We start from the raw sequence: 27,415 nt of genomic DNA, 5'->3' as shown, positions 1-27,415 counted from the left end.
GCTTACCTACGTTATCCACTAGACGGGCTGACTTTGTCGGCTCGGGATCTTTCTCTGGAGAGACGCGTGCGCGTGCGGGACAGACATGCTGGCCCACAATTACATACATACACCAAGAAGCCTCGCCCTCTTCAACAACGGAGTATTGTGAAGCATCGGCTAGCATCGTCTGATGATGTTGCCCGTTATTCTCAGCCTCAGACTGCTTCATCATGGGCTTTAGGTGGTGTATGTATCCGTATGTGTGTGTCCTGGATACTCCAGGTTTATCCATCCGACTTATTGCGATGCCATCTGCCGGCTGATGTTGTCGTCGATGCCAGAGACCAAAGCAGAACACAACAGGACAGGGGGAGCTTCTTCGGATCTCTTAAGGCATGGTCACAACACTTGTTGAACACGCACACGCACACATACCGGTACTCATGCAACGGCCCGGATACTACAATAGTCTAGTCGAGGTCAGGCCGGACTCTTGTTTTACAGCAGCTACACCTCTGAGTCTCTGAATGATCATTGGCAGCATCAGCTCAAGACACCTTCTTACTCGGTAGCTAGCACCTACCGTCTTCGCGGAAAAGCCGCGACGTCGTCGTCTCAGTGCTCGGCCGTCAATGGACCCTTGCGCGTCGCCTCGGCCGGGATCTAGGTCTGGGTCTCATTCTCCAGTCGCCCTGCATAACTCCAGACCTGGTCGTTCCACCAAATGCAACCAACGCCCGAGTTTTGGGTTTCGAAGCTCTGGCAGTTCGAGCCTTTCCCCTTTGAGGTCCAGCGCCGGCCAGAGGATGACGAGGCCACCCCCGATCGCTGTCTTTGGTTCCTCTAGGGCGGCCCTCGCATTAGACGTGTTTGGCCCGTCAAGCCAATATACTCATCACCAGCGGCCGACGTACTACAATGTGGCGTTGAAATAATACCACGAATAGTACCGTGATTGAACTGACGCGGCACCTTACCACGTCCACCAGGTCCATGAGGTCTCCAGGTTGGTCTTCTTTTTTCGTCCCGCTTGAGAACCGCAGCTGGTACGAAGTTACGAACGGAGTGCACCGTACCCTACGGAGTACCTACTCTCCTGCATAGCGCCGCCCCCAACATCCACGGCCACAGCTTCCCATTCACGTCTGCGTGCTCAATGCGCCTCACAGACGCTCCAGCAACTGGGCTTTTACGGATACAACCAGGCTTATTTCGACGGACAAGTACCTACCCTACCTCACCCTACTTGTACCTACCTTACGAGTACGTACCTTGTCTTTTTTAGAGGAGCCGTCCCGCTCACAGCCTGAGTGAGCAGCAGCAGCTTCCATGTCCCACAGTTCACAGTCCACCGTCCACCAGGCTATTCTTTCCCCTTGCCCCAAGGGCCAACCCAACCTTGTCTCCATTACCTCACATGAAGGTACCTCTACCGCTATCTATACGCGTTCCTGTACCTTACATGACCTTGCTTTTACTTTAGTTTGACTTGGGCCTTGGCTTGGCTACGATTAACTACCACTACCTTACTTGTGCTTGTTCTACTACTACTACGGCTTCTCCCCGAGCTCAACTTAAGTCTCAACTTACCTCAAGTCAAATCAAGACTCTCGGCAACAAGACAAGTCAGGTTTAAGCTAAAGTCCTCAACGTTCCCAAGAAAAGACGACACAAGTTCTTGGCTGCAGCCGCATGCTTTCGCTCTAACTTAAGTTATTATTTGGCTTGCACCCACACTGGCCACCAGCACCAGCACCAGCACCAGCACCAGCACACTCGAAGCACCAGACAGCACCACAACGTACCGCACCAAAGCTCTCAACCTAAGCAAGCCTTCTGCACCTGGTCCGCCGCCCTTGGCTCATATTTCCTTTTTATCTCCCTCTCCCGACAACCTCCCACATCGGATCTATCCTTCCTGAGGCCAGGTTTGCAAAACTTTTTTGCCTTCACAACATTCTTTTTCCCCCTACCTTCCGTCCAGCTTGCCGACACAGCCGTCGCGCGCTGCCGATAGCAGCCAACCATCTTCTTCCGACCGCTTACGGTTTACCACCGCTCCGTCCGGCGCCGTTGGCCTTTTCACGGCCGATTGCCGGACCCGCCCCGACCTTCACTAACACAACACCATGATGGACGGTGGTCACCACAACATGATGCCAACCCGGGGCGTTGGTACCGATGACCAGCGGGTTTCTGCTTCCAACAGTAACACCAACCCCCTCGCCTCCGGTCCTTCTCCGAATGCCACAATAGTCGTCTCGGCGGCACCTTCATACAACCCCAATGGTCCCTCACAATCCGTCTCTCCTTCACCTGTGCCAACAGCTCAATCTCCCTATCCCACATCCACACCGGGCGGCACCCAGAGCCACGCCGCTACCGCCAGTCTGTACCAGTGTGCTCACTGCCAACGGCGGTATTCTCGACCTGAGCACCTCGCCCGTCACATCCAGACGCATACTCTTGGAAAGCGATTCGCGTGTCAGATATGCGGCAAAGCCTTTGCGCGCCAAGATCTCCTCAAGCGGCATGTCACCAATCACGAGAACGACAATGACCCCAACAAAAAGAGACGTCGCACCGATACTTCACCCGGTGCTGGCCGTGTCTCTCACGCCTGCAGACCTTGTGCTACGGCTCGCGTTAAGTGCGAGGAGCAAAAGCCATGCACCCGTTGTCGGAATCGCAACCTAAACTGCGAGTACTCGTCTACTGAAGCCGGCTCAGCTGCGGCCATGCATCTGCTCCATCTCTCGGGAAACCCGCACCAGACAACATCAACGCCCGGGTCTCTTGCCACATCTCCTTCACAATCTGCCTATGACAGCAGCCCCTCAACCGCCTACCAACAGAACCCTCAACATGCAATGCTGCCGCCCAGAGACGACAGTGGCCAGCTGGGGCCTGCTCATACCATCAAGTCGGAATCAGGCCGCATACCAACAACAGAAAATGCCATGCAACAAGTCAACGCCTCCGGCATGCCTGTCAACTACGAAATCGGAAACCAGCAAGGTGTCGACATGACCTTGCCTTTCTCAGACTTTCTCCAAAATGTCATCTACACAGGGGAGATGGAAGCATCGCGCATGGCGGAGGCACAGGGTCTAGCTGTCCTGGACTTTTGCGACAACTCGAATCTCGAACTGAACGAAGTGGACTTTGGCCTTCTGGATCATTGGAACATGGACGGCATGGGAAACACCGGATCCAACCAAAGCTTCACGCCTCGGACCGACGACTCCATCGACTTGGTCCAAATGCGTCAAACGCTTGTCAAGGTCTGGACAGAATCACCGTGGCAATGGGCGCCCAACAAGCTCGACTCAGGCTACTTGGAGCACCCAAACTTCTCCGTACCGTCCGACGACACAAGCAGCGCTGTTTTCACCGAAAGCCGGAAGAAGCACGCGAGGATCGTCAGGGACAAGCTGGACCAGTCGGGCCGGGACCAGATCTTGGCAATCGTCTTGTCAACCTGCAAGAACGACAGCATCATGAGCCGCGTCGCATCCTCTTTTCCGTCCCTTGAGGTGATGGACAGCCTTATCCACATCTACCTGGCGCAACATTTCTGCCAGACGTCACAATGGATTCACCACGGCTCGTTCTCCATGAACGCCCAGTGGCCAGAATGGCTAGCTGTGGCAGCTTCAGCTGGGGCTACCCTCACTCCGGTGCAGACCTTGCGCAAGTTTGGGTTTGCTCTTCAGGAAGCGGTCCGAGTTACCATCCCGGCAAGGTTTGAGGATGCCAACACTACGATCAAAAATCTCGGCCTTGTGCAGACTCTGATCCTGGGCCAAGACATTGGTCTGTGGAGCGGGAACCGACGCAAGATGGAGATCGCCGAATGTCATCTCATGATTCCTATTACGGTAAGTAGCTATTTTCAGCTGTCCGTCTCCCACAGCCTGGTTGCTAATGCTTTGCATAGATGATGAGATATCGCGGCAAATTCCAGCGAGCATCGTACCCCATGGTCGAGGTCAATATGTCGGACGAAGGCGAAGTTTTGGAGAAAAAATGGAGGGCCTGGTGCGAGCGTGAGTCGTGGAAGAGGTAAGCTTATAGACCCAAAGGTCCGGGATACCCTTGTGCTAACGCATTTAGACTACTTTTCCACTGCTTCGTGCGAGACGCTCAGACCTCCATGACAACACTTACCAACCCCTCCATGTCGTACTCGGAACTCACCCTGCCCCTCCCTGAAGCAAAGGAGCTGTGGTTTGCAAAGACAGCGGCCGAATGGAAGATGCACTATCTCGAACGAACAAACGGACAGAGCAAACGACCACCTTCGATCGGTGATCTCTTCCGGGACATCAGCCTGTTGGCGACGAACCGCCAGCGATTGGATTTGCAATTTGCAATCTCGATATACCTGCATGGCTACTGGGCGCTCATTCTCGAGTATCTCCAGCTGTGTTCCGTCTTGCGCACCCGGACTTGGCTGAACAACTCTGGAGGGAAGTCTGAGGAGGTACTACGTTCCAGACATGCAGAGCTGTGCAAAGACCTGCAGAGCTTCTTGCTGGTCACTTCCGACTGGCACGAGATGCTATCGACGCAGGAGAGTCTGGTGCTCCATCTTCTCATGATGAACCTGCATCTCTCCCTTAATGATTTACAACTCTTCTCTGGCAAGGAAGGCGAGGACCAGGCGCGCCGGGTATTCGGTGACCTGCGCGAGTGGTCGCAGAGCGCCGAGGCGCGCCAGTCGCTGTGGCACGCAGGCCAGATCCTGCGTCAGGCCAAGATGTTCCCCCAGGGCCATCTCAAAGACTTTTACGCCATCGCCGTCCACCATGCGGCTCTGGCGTGCTGGACCTACGGGGTGGTCTCCAAGACGAGCGGCACGGGGAAGACGCCGGTGCAAGGGTTCGACCAGGAAAAGGTGTTTCTGGACGGCACCGAGTCGAACCTGGTGCACCGATTCATTGGCTTCAACCAGGGGCGGCCGGTGATCCTAGGACCCATGAGCAGGGCCGGCGCCACCGAGGCGTCGCTCGACGATCCCAAGGCGTGCATGGAAGTGGCCCAGGAAGTGCTCCGGGCCAACTTTCGCGAGTCGGCGGATCTTCACCCGCCCATTGTCGAGAATTTGTGCCTGCTGATCAAGCAGCTAGGCCATGCTGCTTGGGCAGTCGGCATGTCATGATGATTTGTTGTTGTTATTTATCACGAGCCATATTTTGACATTTTTTTTCACCAAGTTTTTTTTTTTTTACCTTCACGAAGAGGCGTCTAGAGGTAAACGGCGGTCGGTTGTATACCCATGTATCAAAAAAGTTACCTGTCTGCGGCTTCTTTCCAAAGAAGGTGTCTTGCGCTCAAAGCCAAGGTTCTTGGAATCGCATCAATCTATATTGCCTACAATACCAAAGATGTCTAGCCATGCGCTAGGCGAATTACCTATTATCGTCCCTTCTCATTTATGGTGTATTCGGTTGCCACCCGGACTAGAACATGGGCAATTTAAGCTCAACACTAGGAGCTCAACTTTGGACGACTAACGCAGGCCCCTAGAACAGACGGACGTTCCCTTTCCGACACGGTGGCCTTGAAACTCCTCTTCTCCCCATCGGACTAGCCCCACCATGTTGAAGTTCAGCGTGGTTCAATGCTGCATTCGGTCTGCAGAAAGATGGATGTCATGTTCAGTGTCTAGTGTTCAGTGTTCAAGGCCAGCAAGCTCAGCCACGAACTTGCAGTCGTGGAATTGGATGTATTCAAGCATCGACGACTCGGACACCTCCGTTTGGGGGCCAAGTCACGGTACTACGGCATGGCGACAAGACATAGAAGAGCGTAGGGGGGACGCATCCATCATTTCGGAAATACCGACCCAGAGATTGGCGTTAAGCAAAAATGCAAATGTCTTGCACTGCCCCCTTTTTCCCGCCCTATAGGGCTCTTTCTTAAAAGAAGATGTGTTATTATGCCTCGCGGGGTATCCATACGGAGTACAGAAGACTCCAGAGTAGGGGTGAGGTTGTGTAAGGTAATAGGTTCTAGTCTGTACTCGCAGGGTATGGTAGACCAGCTTGCCTGTCGGCACGGGAGCTCTTCCGTAGTACGGAGTAGAATATAAAGCAACGCAGGGGAAACCTTTTGCTTTGGTCCTTTTACGGATACATAAAAAACCGACCTTATCCGTGCCTTTTTTTTTTCCATTTTTTTTTTTCCAAACTCTGGCCCGTACGGAGTACTGCGTAAGGTATCTGTACCTAGATCCCGGTTCCGGTTCTGCCCATATGCCGCGAGTCATAAGATACCGGGACATGGATTCTTGGTTTCCCTAATCTGTGAAGACTGTGATATATGCCACTTTTTAAGTAGGTATAATCAACCAGGCAAGTTTTCCCGCTGGGCAGAGTGGATAGCGTATCGATGATTGTGACGCGGGAAGATGGAGAGGGAAGGATATCCCCAACCGCCATCGGCTCACAATTAAAATCGGAAAAAAGAATTGAAAGCGCGGAATTGTAGCGAAGATGCGCGGCTGATATGCGCACTTGCTCGAGTCGTTGATTGTTACTGGTCAGTAGTCACTTTTTCTGTGTCGCAATTGAGTTTTTTCCCGGTAAAAGTTGACATTTGTGACGTCGTATTTCGTACCTTACTCTACTTACCCTGCGCTCTGTCTTCTTATTTTTACCCATGCTTGGCAGGCATTTCCATGAGAGAATGCGAAACCGAACCGGAGGGAATGCATTCATTGGCTATTATCGCGATTCGCATCCCTCCTCCCGAGCTTAGATTTCGGTTTTTGTAGAAGAAGGGAATTTCTTACCGAATGCTTTTCTCCCCTTGTCTCTCTGCCCAGGCCCCCAGGGAGTCGGGGTAAGGGAAGGGAAAGAGGAACCATGGTTGAGGCTTCGCCTATTATGAATTGTGAGATCATAGCAAACAGGACACCCATTGCTGGGTCTTGCTTGGTTCGATACCCGACCCGAACGTCATGGGGGATGATCATACGAATGGTACGGAGTACCCCCTAGGAAAACCAAAGATGCACGAGATACGGATACTGCGCACGCACATTTGAATATCCGCACGTACCTGGGGCAAAAGAAATCTCAAAGCTTAGAGCTCTCATCTCATACCTAGCTCACACCTTCCTCCCACCCCCTGGCCGAACGACTGGGGCGAGCATAGACGGATGAGGGGGGGTTTGTTACTTTGTATCGAGTTCGAGAATGGGTTTGCAATTGCGGGATACCGGAATTGTCTGATGCTGAGAACGGGGCTTGTGCGTGAAGAGTTTGCTGTTACTAATATTGGGACTGAGCCGAGTGTTCCGTTCATTTTCTTGAGACGAGGCTGTTCGCATAACTAAGTAATAGAGAGAAAGACAGAGAGTGTGTGTGGATGTAGGTGTTGGTGAGAAAATACAGAGTGGCATCGGCTGAAGATTTCTCTCACCTTGGCCACCCGATGGGTTTTGGGTTCCTCCTTGGCAATCTTTATTTTTGGAGGTGGTTGCATTCGCCAAGGGGTATGAACGGTGCAGCTGTTTCGGAGCATTTGCGTCGAGTAAAGTTGTGTCGTAGAATACCAGAATACCTTATATATAACCCCCTTGTTGATGGGACTGCTTGGCTTGTGACTTGATGATACTCTACGTGATACGGCCCGACGTTCGGGTTCGGTTTGCACAGTTGACCTTGCTGCACTATATCAGAAGTGCGGCTTGCCTTGCTGAGTCGACATTGACGAGCTGAGTGACGAAACCTGTGGCACAGGGGAATTTAACGCGTTCTTGAAAAAAGAAATCACTCATTTGATAAGGTAGTGAAAACTGTATCTTGTGCAATTGCTAGCGATGGCTTGGTCTTCTGTTGCTCAAAGGGAGAAAAGAAGAAAAACTCAATTTGTGTGATGAGAAAACCGGTTAGTACGGCGAAGCTTCCTATTCGTTTAATTTCCGGCAGATAGAATAGATGAGCTTCAAGAAGCTTGAAAATTCAAAGATCGTGCTATACTCAATATGAGTTGCGTGCAGACTATAATTCTTATCGCATCGTCGGAATATCTAGTGGTTTTTACACATTCCGAGCCGAGCCGCCTGCAATGTTGCCGAAAATGGGATTTAACAGTCCTGAGCTACACAACAAGTACTGAATCTGTAGACTCAGTAAGATCATGCCGAACCCAATACATCAGAAAATCGAAGCACACAAAGTCAAGTACGGAGGCTGAGGGTTGGGTGGCTCGCTTGCTGTTCTACTACGTACGCGGCCACTTCGGGGCGGAATCTCTCTCTGCCTCTACGGAGTACCGAACAGATCCCGTGCCGACCGTTACCTGCCAGCCGGGAGCGTCGTCTCCACTTTTGACAGGACCACGTGGGGCTAGCGATAGGGATCCGGCCGCTGCGGAGTACTCCTTGTGGGGCCAGCTCAGAGTGCCAGGGGGCCCTCCCCGGGCCGATCTAGGTAGTTTGTTGATTCGCGCAGGAAAGAGAAAAAAAATGACGCCGATCTTTCCACCAAACGCGCGACTCCCGCCGTACAGCACCGGGGCACCGAACACCGACGACAAGTCCTCGGCTCAGCCTCACCAACGTCATCTCACCTTTTTCGAGGTTCACAGAGGCTTTCCGTCTCAGCCTTCTTTGCTTGTACGATTGTTCCTATTTTGTGGAGTAATACTCTGCAAGATCGGCACAAACACTCATCTTGGGCTCTCTGGCTGAGATCTGTCTAGAGTTGAGAGTGCACCAGGCTCCCCACTCGTTTGCGATCCGTGGCATCCGGTATATACCAACACCCCGCATCACGAAGGCCCAAACTCCTGGGTTTGTCGCTCCCACACCACCTACCCGCACTATGGAATCCTTATTCAGCGCCTCTATCGAGCCAAAAACGGCGGCGATCGTAGCTACGACCGTCGTCGCAACGCTCTCCTTCCTGTCTCTTGCGCGACTCGGTCTCTACCCAAACTGGGGCACCGCAATTCCCAACCCTCTCAAGACCAAGATTCCCACGCTCGCAAGCGATGAGGTCAAGAAGCTTCCCTATCACCCAGACTACTTTCCCGGCGCCCGAGATGTGGACACGCCTGTAAGATACCACCCCTTCGCCCCAGCTCACCACCACCTCCTCAAGATGCGCGTCCCAGTACCTCACTAAGTGAAGGACTAACACACTCCCTCTCAGTACGGCTCCATCCGCGTCTACGAATGGGGCTCAACCACTGGGCCAAAAGTAGTCCTCATCCACGGCATTAGCACCTCCTGCATGACCCTCGGCCCCATCGCCCACGCCCTCGCCGCCCGCGGCTGCCGCGTCATGCTCTTCGACCTCTTTGGCCGCGGCTTCTCTGACGGCGTCGGCGACCTGCCCCACGACACCCGCCTGTACACCACCCAGGTCCTCCTCGCCCTCGCCTCCTCTCCGCTCGCTTGGTCCGGCACCGATGCCGTCCGCGTCGTGGGCTATTCCCTGGGCGGCGCCGTCGCCGCCTCCTTTGCGGCGTCGTTCCCGCACGTCGTGAAGAGCCTCGTTCTTCTCGCGCCCGCGGGTCTCATCCGCGCAGAGAACTTTGGCGTTCTGGCGCAGGTTACGTTCCAGTCTGGCCTTGTGCCTGAGCGCATCCTCGCTGCTGTTACGAGGAAGAGGTTGCAGAAGCCGTTGGCGAGTAAGCGGTCTAACGCTGTCGAGGAAGACGAGGACCCACTGGAGAAGGTTGTTGACGTCGCGGCCGCGGAGGTGTCTGGGCCCCACGGCGGCAGCGGGGATGATCAAAAGGTCGAACGGAAAGTGCGCGAGTACGTTCCCTGGATGGTTGCGCACCACGAGGGGTTCGTCAAGGCGTTCATGTCGTGTGTGCGGTGGGCGCCGCTTACGGGGCAGCACGAGACGTGGCGGGTTCTGGAGCAGAGAAAGAAGGGGACCACGGCGGTGTTTATCGGGAAGACGGACGAGGTTATTGATGTTGAACACTATGCCAAGGATGGATTGCCATTGCTGGGCGGCGACGAGAATGTGACGTGGAAGGTCCTTCCTGGGGGTCACGACTTTGTCATGACCAAAACGGAGTACATCATGCGGGAGTTGGATGTTTTCTGGGGCATGAAGGTGCAGTCGTGAAGATGAGGGATATGAATACGACGGCTAGGGGGCCATAGACGAAGATGGGTGCGGATAGATTATAAGACGCGTTGTTGATAGACTCCTAGAAACGATACCATTTGCTTGCTTCTATTTCTGGATAACACTGCGTATTGGCAGCATCATCTTCGACTTTTGACTTCCAATTCATGTTGAAGTGGTGGATGTGTGGAACCATGTATATACAGTATAAGGATAGCGTAGTACTTGCCTGCAGGTGTCTCCATCTATTCGCTGACTGGTAGCATGCCTGAAGTTCGTCAGATCCTACTATGAAGCTTATTGGTATGTCTCATCAGGGCATCCTGTAGAGAAACCAAACAGGCTTACCTGCAGCATTTAGGTCGATAAAAACATGCAATGAGACGTACACATGTTTAGAGATTGACTGGAATCTGCCGCGGGTATGCCTGTTCTGCCCATGTAGATATGCCATAGGACTTCTAACTCATAGTATGTCAGTTGACGAGTGTGGGGTCTGTACTGTTTCGATGATTGATGTAGAAATGTGTCGCGCTTGCGGGTACACCCTGAACATCACCCCCTCGCACGATATTAGGGGAGCAGTTCTCTGTCTACTCGATGCTTTCTTCCGAAATCTCGAGTTCGCATCGTTGCACTGTTGATACAAGTGGAGAATCTATTCGACTTGGGAAATTTCCATGAAGCCAGAATGTTCATCATTGAAGTTGTAAAATAGATAAGCCAAGTTAGTATAAGTCAATTGATAAGAAGAATTGACAAGAAATCTCAGTACAGGATTCGAACGCCTTGAACCAATCCTATACTTGCGAAAAATCCATTGTCTTTCATGCATGTTTAACCACCCAGCAACGTGGCCCCGGGAAGTGCCATTGACCCCTGAGGATTGCTCACTCCCTCAAACCAGTGACCTATATACCATCTAGCCTAGGGAAGATGCAAAGAAAATCAACAAAAAAGCTCGGCCGTTGGTTCGAACCCTATCCCTACGAAAAACCAGCGTCCCAGTTTATTCATCACCCGTTTAACCACCAGGCTACGTGGCCCCAGCAAGTTTGCACTGTACCGGGGAGACACTCCTTCCTTCGAATCTGTGTCCTATACACCCTCTAACCCATCCATCTCGTGGCCCTCAATGGGACCTACCAGCATTTCGCTTCGAGATGGGATATTGCTGCCTGCCTTACTCACCTTAGGTAGGCAGCCTCGGAGCTTCAATGCAACCTCAGATACTCCGACGCCCCTACTTTCCATGATCCGGTCACTAGCTGGCAGATTGATGTCCATTGCTTTCGATTATGGGCCCCGGGCTACGATACTTTGAAGCCGCTAAAGCCGCTAATCTCAAGGCCTTTGGATTATTGTATGGATGGCACTTAGTTTTGAGTAAGATAGAGTAAAGCTTCGACATCAGGAATGCCAGAAGTGTAGACTTCTGTCGATTAGCCAACGCCCAACGCCATGAGCTGGTATTGTCGATCGTTCGCTTCAAACAGCCATTCTCACACCACTGCTAGTACTTGATTACGAACATAACATGGACGTAAATATTGGGTTAGGAAAATAAGCCTTGTATCACTAGCTTTGCTTATCAACGGTTTCTGCAAGCAGGCGCATAAGCTCCACGAGGCCCGCGATATTGAAAGCACGCGCTCTTGTCTCAAAATTCTTCAAGCTCGAGTGACGGCATGGTCATGTCCGAAATATGAGATACGACGGCATTAAAAGTGTATCAAGTAGTATAAAGTATTGGGCTACTGAAGATGGAACGCAACGGTTGAATGTTGATGAAGTTGGGAAATTAGCTAAGCTGGGAGACCCCAGCCACGGTGGCGATCCCTGTTCGCCTGGAATGGCAACAATGGGTCGTTCCCCGCGCCACATATCAGAGCTGGCGCCAATCGCGCGATAAGACGGGGAAAATGGTCTAGGCCGCGATAAGCCTCCAACCGTGGACCTCCCTACCAGGTAGGGTGGCTCCAAGAGGTGCATGTGCTCATGCTCGTGTGCCTCGACTTGCCCCTCCAAATATTCCTGTTCTATCCATCACCTAGGAGGTTCCTGCATATTCTGCATAGTAATCGCCTCGCCGACGACAAGACCCGAGGCGCAAATGCACACGGCCGCCGTTGGTTAACTGAGTTCAAGTAACATTCGACCCCACCATCTCGGATATTGACTCTTGTTTCGTCATGCTGACTTATCACTGGCCAACAGCCTGACTGTCGTTTGTCCACGACTCGCTCGCGACATTGACTGATTGATGCGGAACCTATAACGACGAGCTTTATCTCGAGACAAAAGAACCACCAAAGCGACTGTACACACCGATAGAGTCGCCGGAGACGATGCAAACGATCTAAGATGGCGAGCCCAGATGGTGGAGCTGCTCCAGCTTCCCTCGACGATCATCACCGCCTGCTCGACGATGCAGGAGAATCGATATCGGGCAGCTCCCACATCGGGAGTGATGCTTCAGACGACTCTTCTGAACGGGGACAATGTCGCTGGCGGACGTCTCGCTACCACGATATGGAGTGCTCTCGCTTTTTCGACTGCCCTACTCATGTAGTCGAGAGGCACCTCTCTGACGACGAGGCCAACGACAGTGAGGCTGAGGAGGAGCCCGCAGTGCAGCATCAGACGGGCGACGATAGGGCCGAAAGTTCATCAAGCGCGAGGCTACATACTGGCGATTCTCCCGTGCCTGGAGAAACTCCAGAGCCGGTCGCAGCACCAAGCTTTGCGCCCGGGCCCGAGGAGACGAATACGGGGCGACCAAGAGAACCAGTAGATTCAGCACAGGCAACCTCAGCACGGGATACTGAAGGGCCTGATGAGTCTCAGGATCCCGAGGAAGCCGCACCGGCACCGCCAACCCCCTTAAGCTCTCGACTTTCAGAGACTTCTCAACCTCTCCCACCGACTGCAACGCCTGCAACGCCGACCGGAGAGTTTGTCCCACCGGAAAGATCATCGAGCTTGGTTACATCGCAAGCGGCAAACACATCGTCACACGACTTGCCTCTGCGCCCAGCTCTATTATCTAGTCGATCTCACGAGTCGCCGCCTCCGCCGCCACCCAGGCGAGCGAGTTCCTCGACTGCTATTCAGCCTCCTTTGCGCGGTCAACAAGGATCTGGAGAGAGAAGCGGTCCTCCCGAGTTTGTCGTCCCGCGTTGGCAACCAGATGCAGAGGTTGTTCTTTGTCCGATTTGCAACGTACAATTTAGCATATTCGTCAGGAAACATCATTGCAGGTATGTACAAGTTGAGGGGCTGTGTGACGTAGTTGCTAATAAATTCCAGGAAATGTGGAAGAGTCGTCTGTAACGCCTGTTCGCCTCACAGAATCACCATTCCTTACCAGTACATTGTTCAAGCGCCAGGACAACCGCGGCTGGCGGCCCAGAGATACCCGTCTTCCCTCATCAGCGGTGAGGGAGGATATGCAGATTTCAGCAGCCTTGGTGGAGGAGAGCGCGTTCGTCTATGCAACCCATGCGTCCCAGACCCAAACACCACACCGCCGCAGCAGCCACTTGGCTCGCCTTCCCAGCTGTCTCCACGAGGATCACATTATAGATCGCAAAGCAGCATCAGCACAATGTCCAGCAACGCCCCGGCTCCCTCGCGTTTTTCGGGCTACTTCACGTCGAGTCCCTCCCCGGAGACATATGCAAGGTCTAGAAGCATTACGGTAATAGTGAATCCAGGCCCACATGCCGTTAATTTACATGCTAACATATGCAGCACTCCGGCTCCGGCGGGCCCTCGAGCTCTCGCGGACATTACCAGTCCACTGGAAGTCGGATTATGGCAGGGACTCCGCCGACATACTACCCGTCTTCCTCGTCTGGCTATCCAGGCTCATCGCGCTATCGATCTATGCTGGATGTTGGTCCATCGTCGTCCTCATCGGCGCACTACAATCGCGCACTGCCGCCCCCGCCGCCCCAAATAGCCGAGGAAGACGAATGCCCGGTCTGCCATCGCGAACTGCCCTCTCGCACCCTGCCCAACTTTGAGCAGCTGCGAGAGACACACATTAACACCTGCATCACTTCACACAGCGCTTACGGCGGTACACCGACGGGAGAGACCCCTCCAATTGGAACGCCGCCTCCCTTGGCGGTTCGCCGGACTGGTATGTTCCCTTATGTTGCCACAGAAAAGGACTGTGTCGACTCGGCCGAGTGCACCATCTGTTTAGAGGAGTTCGAGGTGGGGGTTCCCATGGCGCGTCTGGAGTGCCTCTGCCGTTTCCATCGATCCTGTATCTCAGCTTGGTTCATCAACCATCCTGGACGGTGCCCAGTCCATCAGCATGATAGTTTTGGCTATTGATACCTCGTGCTGTCGGTTCACTACTTCCCCTCTCGCAGGCTCTGATCTCTCGGCGTTTCGGTTTGCATAGGGGCCGTTCAGTTTAACCAAGTCTTTCCTTTTACCGATGCTTGCTTTCTTTCGTTTTGTTTTCACGGCCAGAATCCCATCTCACTATTGTCCGCCGCAACAACGCTGTGGGAACAGATAACATGAGGTGATGCCGGGAAGCGGTCGTCATCGTCAGCGGATGTGAGTATTTAGAATGGTCGGGGCTGATTTGCTTTTGTTTTTGTGGACTGGATGGTCTCACGGCGCCTCGTTTATTTTTTTCAAATACATGTCAGCCAGTGTGCCAGGGTATAATACTTTTGCCAGTAAATACTTCTGAAGCGAAACGGAGGGGGAGAAGGGGAGGCGGCGTGTTGTTGCACAGAGTCACTCTCTCACTCCCCTCGATGGAGATATCAGCCACTCAGATTAGATAGATATGTTAGGTTTGCTTCTAACAATGAGATGCAATGCTCGCTTGTGGCGATTTGGCCCGCCCAGGCACATTCAATTCTTGACTTTCTCCTCACTCGCGTCGCCTACACTAGCCATTGAAAGGAAGCCTCTCTGCTGTCACCCGAGTGCTCACTCTGTCTTGGTTATTGGACCCAGTAGATGTGGCTGTTTGTATGTTCAGACCTAGATGGATGACGGAATGATTTGCTGTTTATTCCGAGTTTCTCTCGATGCCTCTACGACGACTCTATCGCGGCCTCGATTATTCCCGTAATTAGCACTATAGCTACTCTTCATACTTGTCGGAGTATACTGTCTATGTGATGTACTTGAAGTGTAGAATGTGTACATAGTTAGGACAGAGGTAACGTGGGTAGTGGTGAAGAGGAAAAGAGTGACAGGAGAAAGGGCTGTCATGTTGTTAGGTGGATTCGTTCTGTCGCCCACTTTGGCGCCTTCCATTGGAAAAGCCAGTACCTGACTGCGGTCGTTTCACTTTGATAGAGAGGAGGTTGTAGTTTTCGTGGGGATTTAAGGAGAGAAACATAGGCGTGTTTATGTGTTGTAAGACACACCTTCCCAAGGTTATGGCAACCCACTTGTGTCACTACCTACTACTGCCACAGGCCCGGCAGGCAAGCTGTACGGATAGGTACCGTACTCCAAGGGGAAGAAAGACGACGGACGCCATTTTGTCTCGGTAGAAGCGTGCTGGTGGACTCGTTCCGACGTGGGACGTTTCGACCGTTCTCCTAGTTGTAGCTCGACGTCAAATCGCGTTTTGAGCAGAGTGATCTTCGTCTGCCGGCCCCTCCCCTCCGTGCCCCCCTTCCGCCTCCTTCCCGTCAAAAGCCAAGCCATGGGAAGGCCACTGCGATATGTAGGTAACCTCGTGGCTCACGCCATTGATGTTCTGGGAAATTGGCGGGAACAGTCTAGAGGGAATTCGAATATTCTTCACCCAGTTGAGGATCTAGATTAGGATTCGTGCATCATAGTATTGATATGCGTAGATAGCTGGCCAAGATGCGGGAACATCCCACCTCTAGGACGAGGGGCTTCGAAAAAGGGGGGGAGGGGGAGGAGAGGATCTAGAACATGCCAGGGCAGCACGATCGAGGAAAAGGATCCCTGCTGCGAGTCCCCGGGGTTTTTGGGCATATCCATGCTCCATTAGGCTCCACCCTCGCCGATTGACCCGACCTTGCCGAGGAGGAGGAAGACAGGTAGTTAGTGCTGTGTGAGATATGCTACATCTTCAGAGCCCCTTCTTGGAAATGGAATAGAATCTGTCTTCGAGAGAATGAAAAATAAGAAGCCATCCGGGACAATGGTGACGGAGAGAGATAGGAAAGCCTGCAAGTTTGGGGACAAGCAAGGTCCAACCGGGTCTGTTAATGATGAATCAATTACACACGTCGCCGACCTGCATTCACCCACCGGAAATCAGATAATGAGCTTATTTCTTTTCCCCAATCTGTCGAGTAAAATCTTCTGCTCAGTCTCTGATTTCTCGTTTGCTTATTAAACTCGCCGACCTGCTGCCCAATTTTTTAACGCTCAAAAGTCCCGGGGCAGGGAAAAACAACTCAACTGCGTTCTTAATCTCTCGCGGCCAGGGGTGGTCGCTGCTTACGGGCATTTATATGCGCGCAGTAAGGATACGCCTCACGCGAGTTGGTATCTGTAGGAAGGCAGTGTAAAACTGTGTCAGAGACATAAAACCCTAGAAATGACAGAAATGACTCTGCGTCACTGGACAGTGCATGCCAAAAACCGGAATAATGAGATGAACCCGACCAACACTATCCGTAACAAAAAACCTACTGTGTAAGGGTATACAATGTTTCATGAAACTCAGCTGTCCGTAACCTACGACCCCACCCCTCCTTATACGTTCATCGGATTATTGTCAAGATGCGGGAAGGAAAAGGAAAGAAAAACGAGGGGCCGGGTAGGTTGTTTGGGGTAGATGGTGATTCGGGGAGGGAGGCTATATCATGAGCGGTATTGTGGCACGCCGTATGCTTGAAGTTGAGCATGTCTAACGTCAGTTCAAGCCCATTCTTGACACATTCTTGATAGAAGGGGAAACGGGGTGCAGCTTTCAGCCCTAGCCTGGTGTCACCGAGCCCCTCTGATCGTCCACATCCCTCGAAGGAAAGTCGACACTGTCGTGTAATCGGGGCTCTTGGCGTGAATTCGTTTCGTCTTGATGTGGTTTTCACAGCATTGTTTCGCGCGCAAGAACGCCGCCGGCTGGCTCTGGCCCTCGTGGTCCGGTCCCTCAGCGCGGGTTCCCACCCCCGCTGGATATCCTGGTTTCAACCCCCGTCAATTTTAGATGACGATGGAGCCACGCTCTCGCCACGGAGCAGCGCACATGCCTGCCCACGGCACCACGGCGCCGGGAGCATGGAGGAGTGGTCCCTCTTTTTGCGTTCTGGACTGCATTGTTTGGTCCGCACGTCCGCCCTGAGGAGCGAGGATGAACCCCCTATGAGGCAGGTTGGTAAGGTAGGACCGTAGGATGGACGGCGGCGGCGGCACAGTAAGAGGAAAACTCTCTCGCGCGCGTTGTTTTTTCCTTGTTGTTGGTGGCGCTTGTCCTTCTTCCGTCCCTCTGCAGGATCGAGTAAGATTAAATCAAAATAATAACGGTATTATGGTTGCCTGCCCTCCTGCTCCAGGTTCTCCCCTCAAAAGGATTGCCATATCCTGCCATGTACGCGTGAAGATTTTCCTTGACCCTTTCTCTCTCTATCCACGCTGGTCTGGATCTCTTGCTGCACCCCTTTGAGGCCCGTCATTCCTTCACTTGTTGATATTGCCGACTGCTGTTCTGTCATTATCCAAAGAAAAGACACCGAGCTTGTCTCTGTCCGAATCGAATCTGCATCCCATCAGTAGTTCCTCCTTGGCTAGGAACTCCACCGTAACATATCGTTATCACGTCCACCGTCTTCGACACAATGAAGCAATCCATTCTCTTGTTGGCCGCCTCGGCCGCTCACATGGCCTTCGCCAAGCCCGTCAAGTCCTGCTCAGCCAAGCCGCGTAGCACCACCGTCCTCACCTTCTACGTCACCCCGACCTACGGAGGCCCGACCATGACCCCCATCCCGACGGCGCCGGTCGTGCAACCTACTTCCGTCGAACCCCCCGTCGAGAGCTCCGTCGAAAGCTCCGTCCCCGTCGAGACTCCCGTTCAGATGCCATCGGTCATCGCAACAACCGCATCGGCCTCGGCTACCGTGGTGGAGCAGGCTGCCCCATCGTCGAGCAGCAGCAGTGCCAGCACCCCGGCCTCATCCTCGACGCCGATCGGCAGTGGTGGAACCAAGCAGGGCAAGTCGACCTTTTACGGCGGTAACACCTCTGGCGGCATGTGCTCCTTCTCGACCTACACCATCCCCTCCGGCCTTTACGGCACTGCATTTTCCGGCCAGGCTTGGGATTCGGCTGCTCACTGCGGTGCTTGCGTCAAAGTCACTGGACCCAACGGCAACAGCATCACAGCCATGGTTGTAGACCAGTGCCCCGAGTGCGACGAGGGCCACCTCGACCTCTTCCAGGATGCCTTCACGCAGCTCGGAACCGTCTCCGAGGGCATCATTTCGACTTCGTACGAGTTTGTTGAGTGCGGTATCACTTCGCCGATCAAGCTCCACAACAAGACTGGCACTTCTGCCAACTGGTTCTCCATGCAAGTGCTGAACCACAACGAGCCCGTGGCGAAGCTCGAAGTTAGCACGGATGGCGGAAGCACTTGGCAGGCCACCAACCGCCAGCCGTACAACTTCTTCGAGAACTCGAGCGGTTTCGGAACCGAGACCGTCGATGTTCGCGTTACGAGCGAGTCGGGAAAGACTATCACTGTCAACAGCGTCAGCGTCGCCGCCGACTCCGAAAAGGAGGCGCCATCTAACTTCTAAGTCGTGAGCAAAAGAGTCTCATGAGCTCGGACATTTGAAGTATGGCTGTCGTCTGAGGACGAGCGCGGTTCGGAGATTTTCGTTTCCCTGGGCTGGGCGTCTGTTGCTCTGGATTGTCGTCTGCGTATGGGCCTACTGTGGCACCGTGTGCTTTGCATGCTGCAGGGACAGAATGCATCGATCGTGACTCGCTTTGGGCGATAACCCTTCATTGTTTGGGCGAACTCTTCACTTCTCTTTTCTCTTCAATGCTCGCATCGGGCCTCTCTTTCTTTCATGTGACGACGACTTGGGGTTAGACAGCATGGTTTGGGACCGGAAAAAGGCTCGGGGCTAGCCCATGACTTCGCCCTGATATATTGGTTTTTTTGAGCAAGCTCAAAGCACCAAGTTGGTTTGCGTAGCATTTATGTGGACAGTGTAGCAATAGTTCTCTTCAGATGATCTCAATCATGCCGTCGACTAACGGCATCTTTCCTCATTGCAGGATCGGAAACTAAAGCCGTGCGAGTGAATGGGTCTGCGTGGTGTCTGGTAGAAAGAGGCCTTGGTTTGTGGGTGCATGTTACGTTTCGCGCATGTACGCGTGGATCAAAAAGTGCTGTTGTTAGTGTCCAACCTCAGGTGATGACCGTGAGGTGTAAGTCTTAGTCCAACGATGCCGGCATATTAGATTACCGGTAGAGATCGCCAGGAACGGAGCCTGTCTTGGAAGTAGCTGAGACCAATCAATAACGCTAGCAGAGCGGGTTAGCTCAATTGATACGGAGAACAGAACTCTTTTCCTCCTAGCCTCTGCTGTTCTGAATCTCTGACTCTCGCGTTGTCGGCAATCGTGGTCCGTACTCCATAGAGTTTCTAATCCACAAATGAGGAAATGAAGGATGCCCCAAAAGTAAAAACGCGTTCTTTCGAGACGAGGTTAGCGGGTGGTACCTGCCAAGACGGCGGCGATAAGTGTCTTAGTCTTAAATTCCCTAGGCAGGAACATGGCGCGATAAATGGACAGATGCTGCTGGTGCATGTTGCGACAAGCTCTGTGTTACTCAACGGCGAGGCTATACGCCGTGGCTAACTTGGTTGAGCTTGCGTAGCTCGCATTTGACTGGTTTCCAACTCCCTTTTCTTTGTAAGAATCGCTGGGAAATGAATTGTACCATGGCTTGTTTCGCATCGTTGTATCGGCAAAAGACACTGGCCATGGGGAGGTGAAATGAGCATTCGTCAGATCGTGGTAAGTAACTCCAAGTTGGTGACGGACCACTGAGTTTAGTGAATCCATAGGTGTGATTGTGGCCTGTCAGTCATGAGCCTGTCATCGGTTCGCCATGGTCCGATCGATGAAGGATTGCCGGCAAGGATCGGGTAGCTGGGATGGACCTGATTCGACCGTTGTTTGGCAGCTTGACCGTTGGTCAAGGTGCCCAATTTGACCGTTGGCGGAGCTCTGGTGTGCCAGGACCTCGGCCCCCATCCAGCCACGAACTTCCCTGGCAACCCTGACGACTGAGTGCGGAGGAGGGTGTCGAGACTGGAGGGGTATTCGTAAGGAATGTTGGAGTTTACGATTGATTCAAGGTGATTAAGCTCGAAATTTGGACGGGCGAAATAGGTAGCAAGTGGTCAACGGCACCGAGCCACTGAAGAACGGATGTACTAGCAGTGCGTCGACTGGTGACGATGACTTGCTTCTGTCGGTGTAGGCCAAGGAGCTTGTAGGGAGTCTGTTCGGACAGACTTGCTGAATTGCATGTCGCAGAGGTGCTGGACTTGAGACGACGCAGCGGATAACGCAACACCTTATAGACGACTGAGTTTATCAGCACACGATCCAGTAGAGAGGAATGTAAGCGCGGACGAATGGTGTCGCACCTTTCATCTTAAAACCGAAGTGTGTGAGGTGAGAGAGAAACAGGCATGTTGCGCACTCTGTCTCCGTAGGTATTCTGCACGAGTAGTGTGTGTATTCGTGGTGGAGGTGGACGAACTAGAGGAATGAATGGGCTTTCGGTCTCGGCGACCCTGACCAAGCTGGATGTTCGGCTCTTCCCCAAGCCTGCCCTGCCCTGCCCAGCGCCCTGCAGCTAGGTAAGGCAAACCACCCCCGCTTCCCTCTGGTGCTTCCATTCCAAGTGCAACCTTTCCGGGAAGGCACCTAACCTGGCACTTTCCCAGCTCGCGAGTCCCCAAGCAAGCTGAGAACCCCTGTCCTGAAGCTCCAGTAGCCAATCCCGCTGGTTTGGCTCGACAGGGATTGCTGCCCTGAGGTGCTGTAGGCGGCTCCCCCGCCCGACTTCAGCGACCAGTCACAGCCCAACCCAGTGTTTCCCCCAGCTGAAATCTGCTGAGGTAATGGCGAGCATTACGTCGTTATCCGCTCCTCTCTTTCTCCTGCGCCATGGACACCAGGAAGCTACCTTAGTTGACAGCTCGCAAAGTACCCCAAGAGAGGCCTCATTGCTATTGTTCTTCTGCTCGAGAATTCAACCAAAAGATACCTTTATCCAAAGACAAATAAAGGAGGGGTGGTTACTGGAAATCTTGGGTCTTAGCCAAGCACTCGAGGTACCTTTACGGTTTAGCATCGCACTTTGCCCGACGGTTAACTCCCCCACACCCCCTGCTCTGCTCGTCTCGCTTTTTTGGTGCCATGAACCGGTTGAAGCTGCAGTCGTAATCTTGTAATGTCCCAGTCGCACTTGCACTTGCACTCACTTTCTTGCATTAGGTCCTAGTTGGTCAAAAAAACTAAACTTGTACATGGCACTTGTACACTTTGCACCACCTTCCATTGACACGCCCACCCCATCGATCGGCCTGTTGTTCCGTCCGGGCAGTCTCTCCAAGTTCCAACTGTCCCCAAACGCACCAAGTACTTCGTACCGGCTACCCAATCCATGCCACGGCGTAGCCGCTAGCGAACCTGACGTATCTGTGCCAAACTCCCAATCCAACCTTCACCTTTCTGATTCTCCATCCACTTCATCACTGCCACATTTGCCTTGCCCTCCCTCCTCAACCTTAGCTTCGTGGCTTCCCGCCTTCTGTCTTTCTTCTACCGAATCTTGTTTCTACTTCGTGCCGCCCTCCACAATTTCTTCACTAAGCTACCTTAGTATCCCAACTACTGGCCGACCAGCCACAGTCCGGCCACTCTCCATTCACTCCCTCCTTTTTCCCCTGTCGCCGATCTACTTCTCTCTTCTCGTCTCTTTTTAGTCCGAGACCCTCCCTGAGACCCTCCTCGCGTCCCTTCTCCAATTCCGTTACTTGTTCACCTTCTCCCCTCCAAACTCCAATTCCAACGAGGCCACCCGGTCTACCTCGTCCATTGCAAAGGCTACAATTGCATGCGTCGATACAGCATCGCAAGCTGAGCGCCTTGCTAATTGACTCGGTCATCCCACACTAAGCTGCTCCGCGCGGCGCCCGAGAGCTTCACAAGATGGCTTCCGCACTCGAGAAGAACGAGCTCAAGGTTCAGGGTGTCGTCGAGGCTGCCCAGGATCCCGAATCGAACGTCTCTGCAGACGATGCTCAGAAGAAGATAGTCGAGGAGTCCAAGAAGGCTGGCATCACCGCCTTCACCTTCGACCCGGATGCGAGCCCTGAAGAGAAGCGCCGCCAAGCTGCAGCTGTGAGTTGCGCGACCAAGGACCCCACTTCACCATTGAATTGACCCGGACTGACACGTCTCTTGCTTGCTAGGCTGTTCCCGCAGGCTTCCATTCCCAGCGAACCAAGGGTATTTCAGTCGTAACCGATGTAGCTGATTCGAGCGCTCCCGTCACCGATCTTCCACCCCCGACCAAAGAAGGCGTCATCGAGTTGCCCAAGGACAAGGACGGGAACACGATCAAGACCAACGATCCCCAAAGCCAGGACGAAGAACCGTACACGAGAACTGGTTGGGCCCCGAGGTTCGGCTGGCCCGCTGACGACCTCCATGATGCGGCAAGTCTCCTAGATCACTCGACCTGGCTCGAAAGCAATATCCCGGATAAATTCTACGGAGACTGGTACCATAATGCCGCCATCATTGCCTTTGCCTGTATCTCCTCATGGCTCGTTGCTGTTTTGGGCGGAGGCCTTGGCTGGGTCTTCATTCTCATGGCTGTGTGCTCAACTTACTACCGGACTTCTATTCGCCGAGTCAGGCGCAACTTTCGCGACGACATCAACAGAGAACTTTCGCTGAAGAAACTTGAGACTGAAACCGAATCGCTCGAGTGGATCAATTCCTTCATGCTCAAGTTCTGGCCTATCTATCAACCCGTTCTGGCACAGACCATCATCAACTCTGTTGATCAGGTTCTCAGTGGTGCTACTCCCGCCTTCCTCGATAGCTTGAAGCTCAAGACGTTCACTCTCGGCTCGAAGCCCCCACGGATGGAGCACGTAAAGACGTACCCCAAAGCTGGAGATGACACTGTCATCATGGATTGGAAATTTAGCTTCACCCCGAACGACACGGCGGATATGACCTCCAAGCAAATCAAGAACAAGATCAATCCCAAGGTTGTTCTTGAGATTCGAGTCGGAAAGGCCATGATCAGCAAGGGTCTTGATGTGATCGTTGAGGACATGTCCTTTTCTGGCATCATGCAACTCAAGATCAAGCTACAGATCCCTTTCCCTCACATTGAAAAGGTGGAGATGTGCTTCTTGGAAAAGCCCACGATTGATTACGTTTGCAAACCTCTCGGTGGTGAGACTTTCGGATTCGATATCAACTTCATTCCTGGACTCGAGTCTTTCATCCTCGAGCAAATCCACGGCAATCTTGCTCCCATGATGTACTCCCCCAACGTGTTCCCCATTGAAGTCGCCAAGATGCTGGCCGGAACCCCAGTTGACCAGGCTATTGGCGTGGTTGCTGTTACTCTCCATGGCGCTCAGGGCCTCAAGAACCCTGACAACTTCTCTGGTTCGCCCGATCCGTATGCCGCCTTGACCTTGAATCGCCGCCAGCAGCTTGCCCGCACAAAGCACGTCAAGGACACTGGAAGCCCGCGCTGGAACGAGACTCACTACATTATCATCACCTCTTTCAACGACTCTTTGGATATCCAGGTATTCGATTACAATGACTTCAGGAAACACAAGGAGCTGGGCGTGGCATCATTTGCCCTTGATCAGGTTGAGGAACTGGCTGTTCACGAGAACGAAGTCCTGGAAGTCATTGCAGACGGCAAGGCTCGAGGTCAGCTTTCCTGCGATATTAGATTCTTCCCAGTCATGGAGCCCAAGAAGTTGGAAGACGGCAGCTTGGAGCCCCCGCCAGACTCCAACACGGGCATTCTTAGATTCACAGTGGAGCAGGCCAAGGACTTGGATGGCACCAAGAGTCTTGTCGGCCTTCTCAACCCCTACGCCACTCTGCATCTCAACGGCCGAGACGTCCACTCTACAAAGAAGCTAAAGAGGACTAACAACCCGATCTGGGACAATGGCTCGAAGGAGATGTTGATTACTGATAAGAAGAACGCTAAACTTGGAGTCACGATCAAAGACGACCGCGATCTCACGGGCGACCAGGTCATCGGCAAGTACCAGATCAAGCTTGAGGATATGCTGGAGTGCATGGGCAAGAGCCAGGAGTGGTTCCACCTCTCTGGCGTCGCGACCGGTCGCGTGAAGATGATGGCCCAATGGAAGCCGGTTGCTCTGTCTGGCGTGGTTGGTGGAACAGGAGGCTACGTCACCCCGGTTGGTGTTATGCGTTTCCACTTCAAGAACGCAAAGGACCTTCGCAACTTCGAGACTCTCGGCAAATCCGACCCCTATGTGCGTGTTCTTCTCTCCGGCATTGAGAAAGCTCGCACGGTTACCCATAAGAACACTCTTGATCCCGACTTTGATGAGGTCCTCTACGTTCCAGTACACTCGGCTCGCGAGCGCCTCACGCTCGAAGTCATGGACTCTGAGAAGATGGGCAAGGACCGCAGTCTTGGTTTGATTGAAGTATTCGCCGGCGACTACATCTCGCAAGCTGAGAACGGCGAGTACAACGTGCACGATCAGAAGAAAACCTTCCAAGGAGGCCTGCAGCTTCATGGCAAGGGCATCGCAAAGGGTGTTCTGACCTACACGGTATCCTTCTTCCCTTGTCTCAATGTTGCCGACCCTGAAGACGAGGAGGAAGAGGCGGAGGCGGCTGCGGCCGCGAAGGCGATTGAGGATGCCCCGCGATCGTCAGAGGCTGGTAAATTCAGCAGCTCCATGGAGAAGAAGACCGAGGAGAAGAAGGATGGAACCGAATTGGAAATCAGCCCGCCAAAGACACCAGTCACTCCCGTCTCACCAACTATGCCCAGGAAATCCAAGGATGAGAGCGGCCCGCCTAAGATCCGGCTGTCTCCTCAGGAGCTCCTCAAGTACGAGTCTGGTCTCTTGATCTTCAAGCTCATGGAAGCGGAGATGCCTGAGCACAACACGCACCTGGAAGTCTGGGTCGACGACATGGCATTCCCCTCATATACCTCGTCTGCCGCCAAGCACAAGAAGCACGCATTTGATGAAATTGGCGATTGTTTCATCCGAGAGCTCGACTTCTCTCGTCTTACACTCAAGGTCCGTGAGAAGGGCGACAAGGTCGAGGGCAGCGACAAGGACAAGGACCACACCATCGCCAAGCTGCAGGGAAACACTTTGGACACGCTGAAGCAGTGCCTGGTGAGTTTCTTCATCTCCTAGAAACGTGACAAATTACTAATTAGCCCTAGAACAACCCCACGACTCTCAAGTTGAAAGACAAGGAAAACCGGCCCAGCAGTGTCAAGGTCAGCCTCAAGTATATTCCCGTCAAGATGCAGCTGGATCCGAGCGAAAGTATCAACAACATGGGTACCCTCCGCGTCGATGTTTTGGACGCCCAAGACCTCCCGTCAGCCGACTCAAATGGCAAGAGCGACCCTTACTGCAAGTTTGAGCTCAATGGCGAGGATGTGTACAAGACCAAGGTTCAGAAGAAGACGCTGCACCCTGCCTGGAACGAATTCTTTGAAGTTCCCGTCCCATCGAGAACGGCTGCCAAGTTCAAGGTCACTGTGTGGGACTACGATTTCGCCGACAAGCCCGACTTCCTTGGAGCTGCCGACATCAACCTTGAGCAGTTGGATCCCTTTAGACCTAGCGAGAGTCGACTGATTCTGGATGGAAAGTCGGGCACAGTCAGATTGAGGATGCTTTTCCGGCCCTCGTATGTCACTCGAACTCGCCAAGGCACCTCCACCTTTTCTGGAACATTCGCGGCGCCTGGAAGAATCGTCACGGGCATTGCTGGCGCACCCATCAAAGTTGGCAGCACCGTTGGTCACGGCGTGGGCAAAGGTGCTTCTTTCCTCAAGCGCGGCTTGTTTTCCAGAAAGGAGGATGACGCAGATGGTGCGTCGTCTAGTTTCAACGACATCCCGACCATTGTCGAGAATGGAGGCAGCCCTCCTGGGCCGACACCTGGCCTCGGACTCAAGCGGGCAACAGGGTTCTCCACATCGGATGGGAGTGAATCCCCTGATACGCGACCGGGCACCTCCAATGGCTCTACACTGGGTGGTCACGCGCGTAAACAGAGCAACGGAGCCGCCTCTGTTCACAGCTTGAACCCAGGTTCTCCCGGCTCAGGAAGCGCCTCTTTCACCGTCGTGTCTGCAACGGGATTCCCTCCCTCAACCGACCTGTACATCATCATCAACCAGTTGACGCCCAAGCCCAAGGCAATCGGCAAGACCAAGCACCATAAGGACGCCACCGGTTTCTTCCGATTCAACGAGACTTTCAAGACCACATGCACACCCGATACCCAATTCAAGATCGAGGCCAAGGGCGAGCACACCCTCAGAAGCGATGACGACCTGGGCGAAGCCCTGTACTTTGTGGATGAAACTGGAACTGGGGCCGAGAAGGAGATCAAGGTTGGAAGCGGAACGGTCATCATGAAGAGTACCTTCGTCGCGTCAGCCAGCACCTTGGACCCTGATAGCCCCAAGTCGATCGTTCGCCGCAGCTTCATGAGCAAGCGTGAGAGTCGCAGCAGAGAGGGAACACCGAGCTAATTGATTTGGTTCCAGCTCTTGTGTCGAACCTCGTTTCTGGACTGTAACTGTTTTCTTCATACGTCCTTTTCCTTTGATAACAAAAAGCTTTTTGACCTCTTTCAGATACCTTGGATGTTGCCCATCAAGCTGGCGATACCATCCACTAATGAGTCTTTTTCATTATAATCTTCTCATTTATTTTGTACTGGAGGGCGTAGGCGGAGGTTTCAGGGAGGCGGTCGGGTAGGGCGTGGACTTGTGGTAGAGAGAGCAGGGCAAATAGGTCCATAGCTTCTTGTAGTGAAGATGCAATTCCAGCTATCCAATGTCACTGAGCCAGCTCCATAAGCCCTTATGCTGCATCAACCTCAAAAAACTTGCACCTTGTCTTGATTCAGATCAACTATCAGAGATCATTTGGTCCATTATTTTTCGCCTTGTCTAGGGGTAGGTACCCCCAACCAGCCAACCTACCTGAGAGCTTTCTCCAGGGACTTGGATACCCGGCTGGGCAGCGGGACGGCGA

General features: G+C 53.2%; 5 protein-coding genes across 5 annotated transcripts; all 5 read left to right on the top strand.

Annotated features, from left to right (window-relative positions):
• Positions 1 to 2,111: 2,111 nt before the first annotated feature.
• On the top strand, positions 2,112 to 5,146 carry BDZ83DRAFT_747183 (uncharacterized protein; the record flags this gene model as incomplete). The annotated part of the gene is made up of 3 exons (XM_060513393.1): positions 2,112 to 3,863; positions 3,923 to 4,047; positions 4,099 to 5,146. 3 exons carry the CDS (start codon positions 2,112 to 2,114, stop codon positions 5,144 to 5,146), a joined length of 2,925 nt encoding a protein of 974 aa, XP_060370921.1.
• A 3,326-nt stretch (positions 5,147 to 8,472) lies between these two features.
• On the top strand, positions 8,473 to 10,487 carry BDZ83DRAFT_688830 (Alpha/Beta hydrolase protein). Its single transcript, XM_060511289.1, has 2 exons — positions 8,473 to 9,053; positions 9,150 to 10,487. The coding sequence occupies exons 1-2, from the start codon at positions 8,820 to 8,822 to the stop codon at positions 10,080 to 10,082; spliced, it is 1,167 nt and encodes a 388-aa protein (XP_060370920.1). The 5' UTR covers positions 8,473 to 8,819; the 3' UTR covers positions 10,083 to 10,487.
• A 1,776-nt stretch (positions 10,488 to 12,263) lies between these two features.
• On the top strand, positions 12,264 to 14,767 carry BDZ83DRAFT_343211 (FYVE zinc finger-domain-containing protein). Its single transcript, XM_060502470.1, has 3 exons — positions 12,264 to 13,345; positions 13,395 to 13,785; positions 13,839 to 14,767. The coding sequence occupies exons 1-3, from the start codon at positions 12,450 to 12,452 to the stop codon at positions 14,430 to 14,432; spliced, it is 1,881 nt and encodes a 626-aa protein (XP_060370919.1). The 5' UTR covers positions 12,264 to 12,449; the 3' UTR covers positions 14,433 to 14,767.
• A 3,037-nt stretch (positions 14,768 to 17,804) lies between these two features.
• On the top strand, positions 17,805 to 18,976 carry BDZ83DRAFT_343215 (RlpA-like double-psi beta-barrel-protein domain-containing protein-containing protein). Its single transcript, XM_060502471.1, has one exon. It carries the CDS (start codon positions 17,891 to 17,893, stop codon positions 18,851 to 18,853), a length of 963 nt encoding a protein of 320 aa, XP_060370918.1. The 5' UTR covers positions 17,805 to 17,890; the 3' UTR covers positions 18,854 to 18,976.
• Positions 18,977 to 21,833: 2,857 nt separating this feature from the next.
• On the top strand, positions 21,834 to 27,341 carry BDZ83DRAFT_600933 (C2 domain-containing protein). Its single transcript, XM_060507066.1, has 3 exons — positions 21,834 to 22,490; positions 22,562 to 25,528; positions 25,579 to 27,341. Exons 1-3 carry the CDS (start codon positions 22,299 to 22,301, stop codon positions 26,905 to 26,907), a joined length of 4,488 nt encoding a protein of 1,495 aa, XP_060370917.1. The 5' UTR covers positions 21,834 to 22,298; the 3' UTR covers positions 26,908 to 27,341.
• Positions 27,342 to 27,415: the final 74 nt, after the last annotated feature.

Source organism: Colletotrichum acutatum, assembly GCF_030867785.1.
Source record: "Colletotrichum acutatum strain CBS 112980 chromosome Unknown BDZ83scaffold_5, whole genome shotgun sequence".
Lineage (NCBI taxonomy): Eukaryota > Fungi > Ascomycota > Sordariomycetes > Glomerellales > Glomerellaceae > Colletotrichum > Colletotrichum acutatum.
The sequence above is the reverse complement of the archived record's forward strand: the minus strand, read 5'-3'. Positions and strand labels throughout refer to the sequence as shown.